This window comes from Seriola lalandi, unplaced genomic scaffold (assembly GCF_002814215.2).
Source record: "Seriola lalandi dorsalis isolate HSWRI2012SDOR001 ecotype SW California unplaced genomic scaffold, Sedor1 jcf7180002054370, whole genome shotgun sequence".
In the NCBI taxonomy this organism is placed as follows: domain Eukaryota; kingdom Metazoa; phylum Chordata; class Actinopteri; order Carangiformes; family Carangidae; genus Seriola; species Seriola lalandi.
Window position 1 is genome coordinate 161544 of NW_019524923.1, and position 14201 is coordinate 175744.

General features: G+C 40.6%; 1 protein-coding gene across 1 annotated transcript; it reads right to left on the reverse strand.

Moving 5' to 3' along the window:
- Window positions 1-4802: 4802 nt before the first annotated feature.
- LOC111656778 (BCL2/adenovirus E1B 19 kDa protein-interacting protein 3) lies at window positions 4803-12006 on the reverse strand. The gene is made up of 6 exons (XM_023408620.2): window positions 11764-12006; window positions 8482-8632; window positions 8157-8238; window positions 7511-7584; window positions 6859-7005; window positions 4803-5572 (listed from the first exon to the last, which is right to left on the reverse strand). Exons 1-6 carry the CDS (start codon window positions 11804-11806, stop codon window positions 5524-5526), a joined length of 546 nt encoding a protein of 181 aa, XP_023264388.1. The 5' UTR covers window positions 11807-12006; the 3' UTR covers window positions 4803-5523.
- Between the last annotated feature and the right edge of the window lie 2195 nt (window positions 12007-14201).

Genomic DNA, 14201 nt, shown 5'->3' on the forward strand with positions numbered 1-14201 from the left:
TTATGTGAGAAGATTGATGATAGGTGCATAAAGGTTTTCTCAGAATGGCCTCAGTGCGATGGGATAACGTATCGTTTCTAAAACAACAATGTGGTTTCAGTGTCTCACCAAATTTCTCGGTATTATGCAAGGGTATACGTAATGATGGCCCCCGCAAAGTTGCCAGTAGAAGCTGCGGCTGATGGTTTTGCCATGTGTGAACTGTGAGTTCATTCTCAGACCATCTCAAACTAGCCAGCTGCTCCTTCAGTCACTCACCCCAGCTGCATGCGTTCACACTCACTCCATTTCAATGCATGTCTCACACACACCTACACACCTCATACTGTAGATGGAGACTGCTGTAAATCATCACTGTAGATACTTGACACCAAGTTGGTCATGCAGCTCTGTAAATCTCTCTCTCTCTCTCTCTCTCTCTCTCTCTCTCTCTCTCTGATTTTCACACAAACACCCCCCAATGCAACCTTTCCCATTTTCTGACCTTTCCCTTGCCTTTTTCTTTTTTAGCCACACTAGCAGCACAGCTCTAGAGATGGAAATTTCAAGCCACCACATTGGTCCAGATTGAAATATCTGAACAACTATTGGATGGACTGCCATGACATTTTAGGTCTGTATGAATACTAATAACTTCAGTGAATCCCTGACTACTCTAGCGCCACCTTGAGGTTTTGTGTTAAAGTTCTCGACAACTATCGGATGGATTTTAAATTTGGTTTCAGATATTCATGGTCCTCTCAGAGTGTATTTGGTGATCGCTTAACCCCTCACGTAGTGCTACCAATCAGGTCAAAATACCACCTCAATGACCTGCAAAACTAATTTCCCATCAGCCTCGGCTGTACTTTGGGTTTGGTGCTGTTTGTTAAAATGCTAAACTAAGATGGGGAACATGGCAAACGTTACCTGCTAAACATCAGAAATGTTAGCATTGTCATTGTCTCGTGTTAGCAACACTGACGTTAGCATTTAGCTCACGGTGTGTTCAACCGTAGCCTTAAAGAGCCGCTAGCTTGGCTTTAGAGACCTGTTTAGTACGACGTCTTTTTCTGACCACCTCAGAATTCGACTGTGGTCAAAGGTGTGGGTGGGACATGGCGGTTAAAAAAGGGGATAATGCTTGAGTTGTTCACTAATAATAAACAAATTCATGTTAGCCTACATTACTGCTTCTCGGAAGAAAACAGTAAGATTACAACTTGTCAAATAGTTTGTTTCTTGTCTAAACTTTTCTCACATTCACATTTTCAGAAAATGTGTAGAGGAAATAAACAGGGATTTGAGCGAAGAGAGGTGTGTGTGTGTGTGTGTGGGGGGGGGGTTGAAGCTATTAGACCATCCGACAAGCTTTAACCTCGTCTCCTCTCCTCTTCATTTATTATAAACCCACACCCTCATCTAAAATGTGAAAAATGAATCCTCACTCTTGTGCAAAACATGTTCATGAAGGATTCTTCGAAGCAAAACGTGATCAGACTATTGCTTCAGGATGTGAGGACAAAACACACCTACACAATAGCGAGCAGCTTGAACAGTGCTGCATTGTGCTCCATTGAGTCTTATTCCAGGTGCTCTCATTAATCCCTCATACTTCTGGCGCATTGAGACCGAGCATGTCTGGTTTAGAAAGGTCCACCGAACAGTGGGAAACAGCTCTTATGTGTGTGAAAGCACACTGGGTCATTTGTTCAGACACAGCACAGCTCGCAACCACGTCTGTGCCATACTCAGCTAGCGTGATCGATTATACTACGAAGAAGAAAGGGAAGTGTACACCAGAGGAAGAGAGGGAAGGCAGCACGTGGAAGCAATTATTGCCCCTGTCTGCTGTGTAATCTAACACAGCAGATACAAGATGACGTGCACGTGTTTGGGTACATGACAAGAAAAAGAAGAAGAAGAAAAAACCCCTCATCATTCTTGTACACACAGGAACTTCTTCCGCTCTCCCAGTCTCACCTCCATACCTTGTCGGAGATGAGGCTGATTAGTCAAATTGGTGCTGCGCTCTCAGGAGTGACAGAGACTATGAAAAATGCAAGAACCTCTGCCTGAAAATGTTTCCGGCAGGGCATTCGTCGCGCATACTGAACGTCAAATCTGAAGAGACACAGTGATCTCCCCCTACAAACATAAATTCTGTATTTATTGAAGCAAAGATAAAATACTGGTGATCAAGCCAATGCATAAAGCCCACAGAATGTGAACCAAAAAACTTTTTCACTCTTGTGTAGGAGTGTGGTTTGGTAAGCTGTACACGATTTTGCGTATAATTTTTTGCGTGGGTGTATGTGGAATCATAACCTACTATTCCTTATAATAAGTGGTTCATGAAGGGGAAGTGGGCCACATGTGGTAAAGTGAAGTTACTTGAGATGGAGGCTGAAATTAGTGACCTTGTTTGAAATGTTGAGGCGCAGACGCCATGCCAGTTTGACTGAATTCCTTTGTTACATCCAAACTCTTTGAAACTGGACTCTCTATTTCCTGTCTAGCACTGTAGGAGCGGGAAAATAATGCATTTCCCAGGGAGACAGATGTCCGATCTCTAAAGTTCAGTCCAGGAAATGAACAGATTTCTTCCACATTCTGTCTCGGCCTCAGTCTTTTCTGCCTTCAACAGTTACAAGGGACGAGGCATGAGGATAGGATTTATATTTTCTTTCGTAACACCAAATGCTCCGACTCATGCTTATCACCCTACTCCACATGTATCTGAAAGGTCTGTGGAAAATCACACATGGCATTTAAGGCTGTTCACTGTAGTAATTGCCCCTGTTTCAGGGAGGATATTACAGGGTCGACAGATCTTCACACAGTCCCCTGCTATGAAGAATTAACTAAGGTTCACAGCAGCAGGGGATAAAACTGCGAGAGCATGGTGATTTACAACAGCCTGTCCCACCTGTGACTGTCTGTTTGCCCCAAGCTGTGGATAAATGACTGGGGCAAGTTGAATCAGGGATAATCCACAGCCGAAATTCATGGCTTATAGGATCATTCTTGTCTATTAAAACTGACATCTGGTAACGCTGAACTCACCAAAACAATTGTTGACAACTGGGAACACAGTGATGATGCAAGAATGTCATCTAACCAGGCAAGAAACAAACTATTGGACAAGTTGTAATCTTATGTTTTTCCTTCCAAGAAGCAGTAATGTAGGCTAACATTACTGGTCAAGAAATAAAGTTAGTGAAATGTATTTATTTATTATTAGTGAACATGTCAAGCAGCTTTTGAAGAAGAGACATTTTGAGTGGAGGGGGACAATCAGGAGGTGGTTGCAGGTTGTTGACTAAGACTGCATTAACTTTTTAATTAGCTCATTTATTCATTCATTTGTCTTTCACATTATTGTTTAGTGCTAGCTGAAGTAAATCGTTGAGTTTTTGTTTTAAAAGAGTTAAATTTTTTTTGTTTGTTTGTTTTTTTTTGTCGTGAAAAATGTCAGTGAATATTTTTTGTCGTAGTTTTTGTGGACGAAATCAAAATTGATCTAAAAAACTTAACTGAGATGTGAAAACAAAAGTGAACACACCTACAGTGTCAATAATAATCTCAACTGCGTAACTGCAGTGGTTCAAGCTGAACCAAGAAGATGATCTGTAAACCACAATGGATGTTTAAACTACACATTTTGATTGATTATTTATTTTGCTCTTTTTTGTTTTCTCTTCTAAATTTTGGTGAGGACAATATTATTATTGCCAAAAATTTGCCAAAAGTACAACAAGAAAACAGAAGCTGATACATCCAAAATCAATCAACCATTTCAATTAAACTTAACATAAATGAATTAATGTAAGTCAAGGACGGTGGACGGATATTTCCTAAGCTTGTGTAATTGTTTCATCTATTGACAACGTGAAGCCAAAACATGTACCAGCAGTAGTTTGCATGTGTGCTTGTGGGTGTGTTTCATGTGGACATCTGTGAATGGAAACCTTTTGTGCTCTGCCAAGGCAGGCTTGTTGTTGCATCGTCAGCTTGGTGTGTTTAGAAGTAGCTTAACAAGCTCAGCAGGACCTCTTACATCAAACACTCCGCTAATGGCTGATAAACTCATTGGGCTTGGTCAAGCTGGACAACAAATGGGCACGTTTATGTCCAAAGCAGCAGAGCGAAAACCTCAGCGTGCTTCTCCGGCTTCTCCCCCGTTCAGAATCCAGGCCAGCTATTTTCATGAGATGTTAAGAGGAAACGGGTTTCTGGTTTATGGGAAAGCAATAAAACGTCAAATCCTTCACTGGTGAAGGAAGCAGCTTGTTAAAAAAAAGGAGTAAAGGAAGACTTATGTGAGGTAAGGAATGACAAAGACAGATGGAAACAGACAGGCTGCTGTGATGTCATAAGGTTTCTGCAAGAGCTCAGTTAGACAACAGGGAGAGTCATCACTGGTGGAGACAGGGTATAAAAAACACCAGTGAAATATACACCAAAGTCTTTATCAGGACAAATCAACAGGGTGATTTACCTCATAAGGAAAAGGGCATAAATTTTAAACAGATGCTGTGGTTCATTTGCAGGTTGTTAACACAGTAGGTTGTAAAAATCTTTCCATTTTGTTTTCTTTGATTACCTACAAACAATCTCCAGACAACCATAGCCCAAAACTGACAATATATATAGTCCACATCCAATATAAATTCCTGGCCCAAGCTTACTTCAGCAAATCTTTGTGCTTCGCTGGCTGAAAACGCTTCACTTTCTGTGTATTTATTAAACGAGATGAACATGTGTACGACAAACTGCCAGGATGAGAGTGGAAGAGAAGAATAAAAGACCCAAGAGGCACATTAAGGTTTTGAGGAGTGAAGTTTAATGGGATCATGATTGTCTTTGTCGGAGGTCAAATATTTAATTGGTTTACGGGACAAAAAGCACAACCAGAGCCACTCCTACATTCACTCAGCCAACTAAAACTCTCTACATTAGATAAACCATCAGGGCAGAAAACCTCCAAGAACCACTCTCAGCAGCTCAGTCTTACAGAGGGTCATTACTTTTGACAAATGACAGACATTTTGCTCTTTCAAAGGTTGGGAGAAAGGCTATCACATATTATCTTTCTCATTTTGTCTGCACACACTGTTCCCAGCTAACCGTTTTCATCTCCTCCTATCAAAGGGATTTATTGTTCTAGCTGGGTAAAACTCTCCTTCTCTCTTTTCTCTTGTATCTGGGCAATCTCTCCTCTCTGATTATGCTTTAGCTGGTTGAGATCAGTGTTACTCTCCGGGAAAGTAAAAGTGACCTCAGTCTGACTCATTGGTGGGCATCCATCCGCTCCCCGGGCCCTACGACATGCACAGACTGACAGAGAGGCCGACACAAAGACAGACTGCTGCTGGGTAGACAGACGTACAGATGAACAGAGACAGAGGTACAGACAGGCAGGGTCCTATGGTTGCCCCATGACGAAGAAGGAAGGAGGCAAATTAGTGCGGTACAGAGGGCAGACTGTGACCTTACTGGCCAGACTGTTAGCGAAGGGGGGTCAATGGCCTACAGCTGACGTCACAGCGTGCTAGTTGTGGAAGCAGCCAATCGCTTTCCTATGTAGATCCTAAAAAGAGAAAAGAGAAAGTGGTAATTATTAGCTAAACCTCTCCCTCAAACAATGATTGTACAATAGTAACCCTAACTAGGCACAGCAGGACTGTCAAGAGTTTGGAGGATGGTGTCTTTTGTTTAGTCTTGGCAAAACCAAAAACAAAAAGAGCAAAAGTGAAAAGAAAATTGATTAAACAGAATGGTTATCTGCTCTAACCTAAGCTGCAATTCTTAGCATCTAGCTAACTAACTTACTACCTAGTAACTGATGTAAATGTATTATAAGAACTGAATCTGGCGCAGTCACTCTGCCTTTGCTGGTTTTGTCTCCCAGTGACCACTTGCGGTATTGCAACAAAAAAATCCCCTGCGACCAAAAAGGCATTTCCCCCATAGACCACCATTATATAGATGTCTGTAAAACTGTTAATGAGACACTTAGAAAAGCAAACAAGTTGGGTTATTAGTCTTTTTATTCTAAATATATAATCCAAGGCGAGTTTATATTTGTAAAACATTCTCGGAGCATAGAAAAGTTACTTTTATCATTCCAATGTAAAGCCTATGGGCTGAGCAGGAATGTGCAGCCGGCAGGGGAAACACTAATGTGCGTGTTCAGTGGGTCGTACAATATTGAAGCAAACCCAGAAGCTACAAACCTTTTTGGATTATGTGCCAGGCAAACAGTTTTCTTTCAAGTGGCTTGGCGCCATCATTGAGTCCACTGTGCAGTTCCTATAATACATCCATGGTAACTATCGCTATCGGAAAGTGACGTGATGGACCAGGGCTAGCTGGTTAGCATGCTAACTCCAATAGAAGAAAAGATGTGATAGAGACAAGAATTAACATTGGCGTTGCTTTCGGAGCTAAGGAATGATGTTTGATGCTGAACGATTCTACTAGGCTGGTAAGTAAACAGCTAATGCTAATGCTAGATATTTAGCAATGGCAAAGTTTACAAATAGGTCCTTTAAAGGTACAAGCACACTTTTTGAAAACATTAATTTAAGCTACTCATTTGTTATTATTGGACTACCTATTTCTATGGTATACTGCAGTACAAGAACAATACTCTGTTTCTTTATTTACATGTCTTCAACATGGGAGAAGTTGCTGGGAACAATTTTAGCCTCCATTTTTTTGGACGATAACATGTATGTAGCCATCAAGTGCATATTTACCACCCCTTTTACAAGATTCACGTTTTATATTGAGCAGTGCTATAATGTTTTTGCTACAGGTTTTAATTAACATGACATGGCAAAAAGTGAGTCTGTGTATGTGCGTGTGTCTCACCCGACTCCAAGTGTGAGCAGGTGTGAAGCCAGCAGCGAGGGAACAAGGATGAGCAGAACATCGGAGGAGAAGATTCCTCTCTTCATCACCTCTGTCTTCCTAACACTGAGGGAGCCCGGCTGCTTCGGGTGCTGAAACACAAACTCTCTGCAGAGGAGAGAAAGGAGAGAGGACGAGGAGGAGCCAGAGATAAGAGATGCAGGGAGAGGTAAGATAGGAAGGGAAAAGAATAAACAGAAATAATGAGAACACAAGAGAGAAGACTGGGAATGCAAGACAGGTGGTGAAGTACTGAGAGTCTGAGACCATTAAGAACTGCTACCTGTCAAACAGACGTATTGTTCATGTGGCAAAAAATATATAAAAATGAGGGTGATTCATGTGTTTCTCCACAGAACCAGCCCCCCCACCCCCCCAGTTTTCAGTCTATATGTTAAGCTAAGCTAATTGCCTCTGGCTCCACAGTATGAGTGTCATACTGATCCTCTCCTCTAACTCTTGGCAAAAAAGTTCTGTTCTTTTAAAACACCTACACATCTTCACAAGTACTGACAAGTACTTTACCAACTTAGGGATGTAGTATGACATCACAGCAAACATAAATACATAAAAAATGTAATGCAATTAATGACTTTAAAAGAGATTATCTTACTTTGGTGGCATATTTTCTGGTCTACTGGACCAATCCCACACCCAGTCCGTGTCCACTCGCCGCTCACCTTCCTCCTGCAACATACACGACGGATCAGATGATGTCCAACAGTAGAAAAAGAAGAGTAGACACAGGGAAAATAATAAAATATAAAAATGAGACTGTGACATTAACCTGAGCACACATACATCATTGCTGATGCTGATATTCACTTCCATCTTGAGTTTAAACATATGTCTTGTAAAGATTTGGGGGAAATCTCAAACTACATACCATTAGTAGAAGCAACTCCACAAAGACAGTTTTATATAAAAAAACCCCCAAACTTTCTTGGCATCTCCCCTGGGTGTAAGGCACCCTTGAATGCATTGCCAATGAGTTTTTAAAATTCTAATGAATAAATAACTTACTAAATAAATTCAAATAAATGTTCCATGAAATCGATGACTGATCTCAAGCAAGTCTCATGTCTCTGTGAGTTGATTTTTAAACTGTGCTGAAACGAAATCATTATAAAAACATCTAGTATTAATGTAAAATGCAATGCAGTGTAAGTAAATGTGATTTGTAGATTACAATAAGGAAGATGAAGTTAGAATGAACTGAATATTTATGAGATATGTCAGACTATGTCAGTGTTGAATACCTGTATGGTGACACAGTCACTGTCCTGATCACTAGTTGGTCTTGGGGAACCAGTGGGCTGTGGAGTCACCACCTGCGGAGGACTGTGGACAACAAACAGACTTTTACATATGGATTTAGTATAAAGAAATGGACAGACTGCAATTTATTACAGTATTTCTATTAAAACAAAATAAAACAGAGAAAGCAAACACATGTTGAGAAAAGCAAAGTTCCACTGAGCACAGAATGAAACTCATTACTTAAAAAATGAATTAAACACCTCACTGTGCCGTTCAACCCCCCAACAAAACAAAAGGAGCCACAAAGACTATCTGCATCATTACCTGTCTCTACTCCTCTCACACTCAAGCTGCGCCTCCAGAAGGATCCTCTCCAGCTCCCCCTGCAGGGCGGAGGAGATGCTGTCCTGTGGCCCTGTCAGACTCTCCCTGCGGCTCACGGCTGCAATCAGCTCCTCCAGCTCGACCCAGGAGCCTGATGAGGAAACAACACGAGCAGCAGAGTTTGTAATGATGCACAGGCAGTCAGCAAGGAAGCAGAAAGCAGTGGGGGCCTCATGCACATATATTAGACTGTAATGAGCCAGGAACAAGTCGTGTTGAGGAAAGTAAACAAATCTTTAGTTTTAAAACTGAGTGTTTACACTGAGTCACTTTTATTGAGTGTGTAAGACTTTTTGTTGTAATTTTCTACTACTGCACACTATTCTGAGAGTAGATCTGTCACTGGGAATCAAATAATGACAAGATGTTAGTGATTATCCTTAATTAAAAATCTGAAGAATTGTGTTGTCCAGATATGATGAAACTATTAGTATTTTACAAAATGCAGGCAGACTGTAATTAAATTTAATGAACAGTGGAAGACTGAGAATAATTTTTAAATATATTAAAATAATGAATTAACCTTCCTGACATTTTCTCAGAATGTTTCAATTTTAGTTTATATTTTCCAAATGATTGTTTGTTTGTTTTTGTCATACCAACTCATTGGATTTTTTTGTTTTTAGAGATTGACTATTACAGCTTTTGTTTCTGACAGATAACACATCCTAATCCCATTCTGAGGCTTAAAATGATGCATGTACTTTATTTCACTCATGCAGCACTTAATGTTTTTGTCAGAGCACTTGTTTTCAGCCATATCACAGAGCCCTGAAAGAGATGTGTGACAACTGAAGCCCATTTGCTTCCTTTAAAATGCTATAGCTTAGGTGTGGACAGGTGTGTGTTGTGCTCAGACATATGGTGAGTTATAGGCTAAGCAGCACCACGGATGTCCTGTGACATGACCTGAGAGATGTTGAGTTCAGGATGGACAGTGCTGTGTTACACTTATGTTTGAAAACACACGTATGAAGAATATAATATAACACATCTATCATTGACAATGAAAACGCACACAACATATGAATGAATGGACATATGAATGGAGGTTCATTGGGTATGTGAGCAGGAAGAGATTCACACATGCACACACATATATATACAGATACAAACACACACACACACACACACATACACACATATGCATGCTGGTGTGTTTGGCGTGCCCACACCCACAGCCAAACAGTAGGGCAGGGCTAACTCAGGCTGACAGCATGCTTGCTTACGTAAGATCTTATTTCTGTTAGAGATTAGCCATTCACCCTCTCCCTTCCTCCCCTTGTTTCTCTCTTGTCATGCTCTCTGTATCCCTCTCTGACTTTGGCAGCATTTACAAAACATCAACACCTCATCTGCCCACCAAAGTATCCTTCTTTCTCATCTGGTCCCTCTTAATCTTTGCTTTACCCGGGTTTATGACACTGTGTAATCACACCAACAGCAGCACAGGAGGGAGAAACATTAAGTGAGGGAGGGGGCGGGCGGAGGGGACAGAGCGGGGAAACTGTGCCATTGCCCTAGTTGTTTGTCTACAGAGGGGAGTTATGACATAACAGCTGCCTTGCTGCCTGACTTATCTATCTGTCGCCATTCTGCAGCACTAAATCAGTTTCTATGGTGCAATCCTGTACACATTCATCTGTGCCACTGCCAGATCAGCTTTATGTAATGTGGACAAGAGCTGGATGTTAAAAGACTCAATGGACTGCAGCACAACAGATTAATGTTTGTTGTGAATGCCTGTTTTCAGGTTAGGGACTGCACACAAATGATCAGGGTGTGGAGGTTATTTTTACTTTTTGCTTAATAGAGGGATGTCTGCACCACTGGAGGGTCTTTGGCTTTTATGACACCTCATATTTACTTTTTGCTTCCATGTTTTTCTTGCAAAATTTATTGAAAAAGCCTAAATAATGACATCAAAATAGAAACACCTTTTGTGTGCTCTGTGGACCATAAAGGTGATTTTTTTTTCCTGCTGCTAGCTAGTTAATGATTAGATTCTGCATCATAAAAGAGAGACAGTAAAGTTAAATATATCATATCTAGTTATGATATAATGCATGTTAAGCACAAACCAACATAATAACACACAAAATATTACTGTGCCTTGTTCACTTATTCAGTGACCAGTTTTTATGCATATTTTCATTTTGGGCTTTTAAAAGCCAGAGTAGAAGTGCTGGAAAGATTATTTATCAACAAAAACAAAATGCGACAAAGTGCACTAGAAAAAAATGTGATCATAAGAAATTATTTGCATTTTCTTTTGCCAGTTCTTCTGGAAATTTTGATTCAGATTTGCGCAACATTTGGATGGAAACTTGACTGGTGGTAATAACTTCATTTAGAGGCCCTTAGTTTAAAAAGAGAGAGCAGCTGGAAGGTTTAGTAAACAGGATACACATTTGTTATGTGTTTGGTAATTGCTAAGTAATTTTCAATGTAGGTAGAAATGGCCAATTAACACAATAAACTTGAAATCAGAGTTGAGCTATTAGGGTGAAGGGTGTTACAATATCAACTACCAATATCAGGTTTGGCCCATAAATCCAGTATTGGTCATGCTATAGTTGACAACCTTGTGTTGTTAAGCCAAAATTAAAGTCCAAACACTTCCCCACCTGAATAATTTTCCTAGAGTCCCTTAGTGTCCTGCTCACCATTACACTGTTCCACATGTTTCACCCAGCATCCTATGTGCCAAGCAATGTGCACACAGCACAGTGGAGCTATAAGCGTCAGGAAATCTCCACAGCTTAATTGGCTTACAGAGATACAAACAGGTGAGTCAGGGAATCCGTTTACACAATGACAGTGTCAGTGGCAACAACAATGACAACTAGCAAACTGCCTTCTTCTCTGTGTGGCTTCCTCTCACACCTGCTCTCAGCCTGACACGCTGTTGTAATCATGTCTCCGCTGATGGGCAGTTGAATATCTGCACATCAGTCCTGGAAACACTGAGCGACTGAATGAATGAATGAATGAATGAATGAATGAATGGGGTCATTGCTTTACATTGTCTGCCCACATTGTTGACATTTGCATTGTGAATGTAAATCGATCTGTGCACACACAAAGCAGCTTTAATCATCATCTCTAGTGGCTGTTTGATAGCTACATGTGAGCAAGTAATCTTATGCGTCGTGGCTTTAAAAGCAATTAAATAAATAAACAACAAAACAACGGCCTGGTCCATCTACCACCATCACTCACCGTAGAGTCCGTCCTCAGGCGTCTGCGAGCCGGACACAGACATGTCTGATCACCGGGGGGCTGGAGGGAGAGAGAGAGAGAGAGAGAGAGAGAGATAGAAAGAGAGCACGGAGAGATGCTGACACTGACCGAGGAGGACAAGCAGGTGCAAATGCGTTTCTGTCCCGTACGCTTTTCTCTCAATCACTGTTGTGTTTGTTGTAGTCTAAAAGGGACACCGGGCAGGGACGCTGCGTTAATCCGCCTGCCCTCCCCTCTCCTTCCATTCCCTCCCTCCTCCCACCTCCTCCCTCTCCCACGTGTCAGGAGGGAAGAGGTAAACAAAACAAGCTGAGAGCTCAGCAGGTAAGAAGCCACGCCGAAGGAACAAGGTGCATGAAGCAGCAGTAGGTGTGTGCATCCTGAGAAACTTCCTCTAAACCTCCATTTTTTGATGTAGCGTTAACATGACCAAGCATTCATTTCTGATCGGCTAAAAGTTATTCATAGGAGGTTATGTAAGAAACTAATACTAATATCCTAATACAGTCTAATAATATAAATTTTACATGAAACTACACACACTTAAAATGTTCTCCCAGCTCACTGTTGATGTTACATCATCTATTGGAAGCTGGAGAGTTGAAGGTTATGTAAAGATTGGGTGCCACTTTCTAATATGGCACATTTTCTAATGTGTATAAGTTGAGACTAGTGGCTTTATTGATGGTAAATGTATTGCTGTATTATAGATAGATAAGTTATAAATCATTATTTAGACCAGCCAGAAGGAAACTGAACTCCCTTCTGGCTGGTGTTTTTCCTTTCTATCTAATGCACTTATTTTTTCGCTGCCAGCAAACATGGTGTCTTGCCAGGAGCGTGTGGTGGTGATTGTTGCTTGACAAGAGCTTCGGTCATCAGTGTGTTTACAAGACAAGAGGTTATAATACACCCTCTGAGCAGTGTTAGGTCGTCAAGGCAGATTAGAGGCTGCAGTGAGTCGCTGTCGGAAAGCGATGAGACAGGCCGGGGCTAGCTGGTTGGCGTGCTAACTTCAGCAGAGGAAAAGACGTGATAGAGACAAGAGTTAACACGTTCCTTTTCACTTCTGGAGACAGCTCTCGGTGAGTAATTGAAAGTTTGATGCTGAACTTGCAACGTTTCCTCTGGACTGTTAAGTAAAAAGCTGTTAATGCTAATGTTGGCTATGTACCAATAGCAAAACTAACAAATGGGCTCCTTTAATAAATGTTTGTGAGTGTCATACTTTCTGATGAGCCATGAAGAGTGTTAACGTTAATAAGTTGTTAATTCATTAGGTTTTTCCATAGAGGTTCATCAGACTGTCTATCTAAAAAAGTTAAATCAAGTGTCCTGCTGGAAGAAGATTAAACACCAGACAAAACCCTTTGAACAACCAATTCCCAGAGGGTATGACCTCACTTTCCTCAATAACAACTACAGTCATCAACATATGCGACAGATTAGGCTGCTTAGATACAGAAATTTTGTCTTGTCTAGTTTCTGATCATATTTCACAAACAACCACTAATTTTGCAGCAGAAAACTTTTATGATATTCTCAAATGAAATGGCTCCACACTCCCAAAATAAATAAATAAACACGTTACTTAGTTCTCATTTATGCTCACATTGTACATTGTGAGTCTTAATGAATATCAGACAAAAGCTTGTTTAACTTGCACCCGTTAATTGTAAGTGTGTGCTGGGAAAGTAGAGAACCACTCACCTCCCTGTGACACAGAATAAATAGCTGCTACACATCCGTTTTTTTAAGGTCACATTGAGATTTTTTTAATCTTTAATAAAGGGTCAATTAATAAATATAGTAATTTACCTAAAATAACATAAGGAAAGACCAAAGGTTTAGTGCCCTGACAGCCTTCAAAGGCTTCAGTGTTAATAACAACATGAAAAAAAACATGATAATTTTGTTAATCTTCTTTCATCCTACACACATCCTCAGTATGCTGATTAAATTTCACAGCAATTAGATTTAGATTTTTCTTCTGTTTCACTAGAAATACTGAACTGGTTGGACTACAGGAAAGATGGGACTAATGGAGATCCACAGCTAATGTCTATGGAAACCTGTTTGTTTGTTTGTTTGTTTGTTTGTTTGTTTGTTTGTTTGTTTGTTATTTGATCTTGTCATGGTCCAAATTGTTCAGGGGTAAGTTTAACCTTATAGTGTTATTACAGTAAAGATCAGGTTGTCAGACAAAAATATATATATATAAAAATAAGAAATCAACTCAGGCAATGAATGACCACACACATCTAGACCAGTGCAGGAAGAATAGACCAGCCAACCAGCCAAACAATGTCACCATCCTCAGGCCCAAACAACACGTATAGGTCTCTTCTGTTGTTGTGTGCAGCAGCATATAACACCATATAACACCATAATATACATGTGCTGCTACAAGTGAAGGT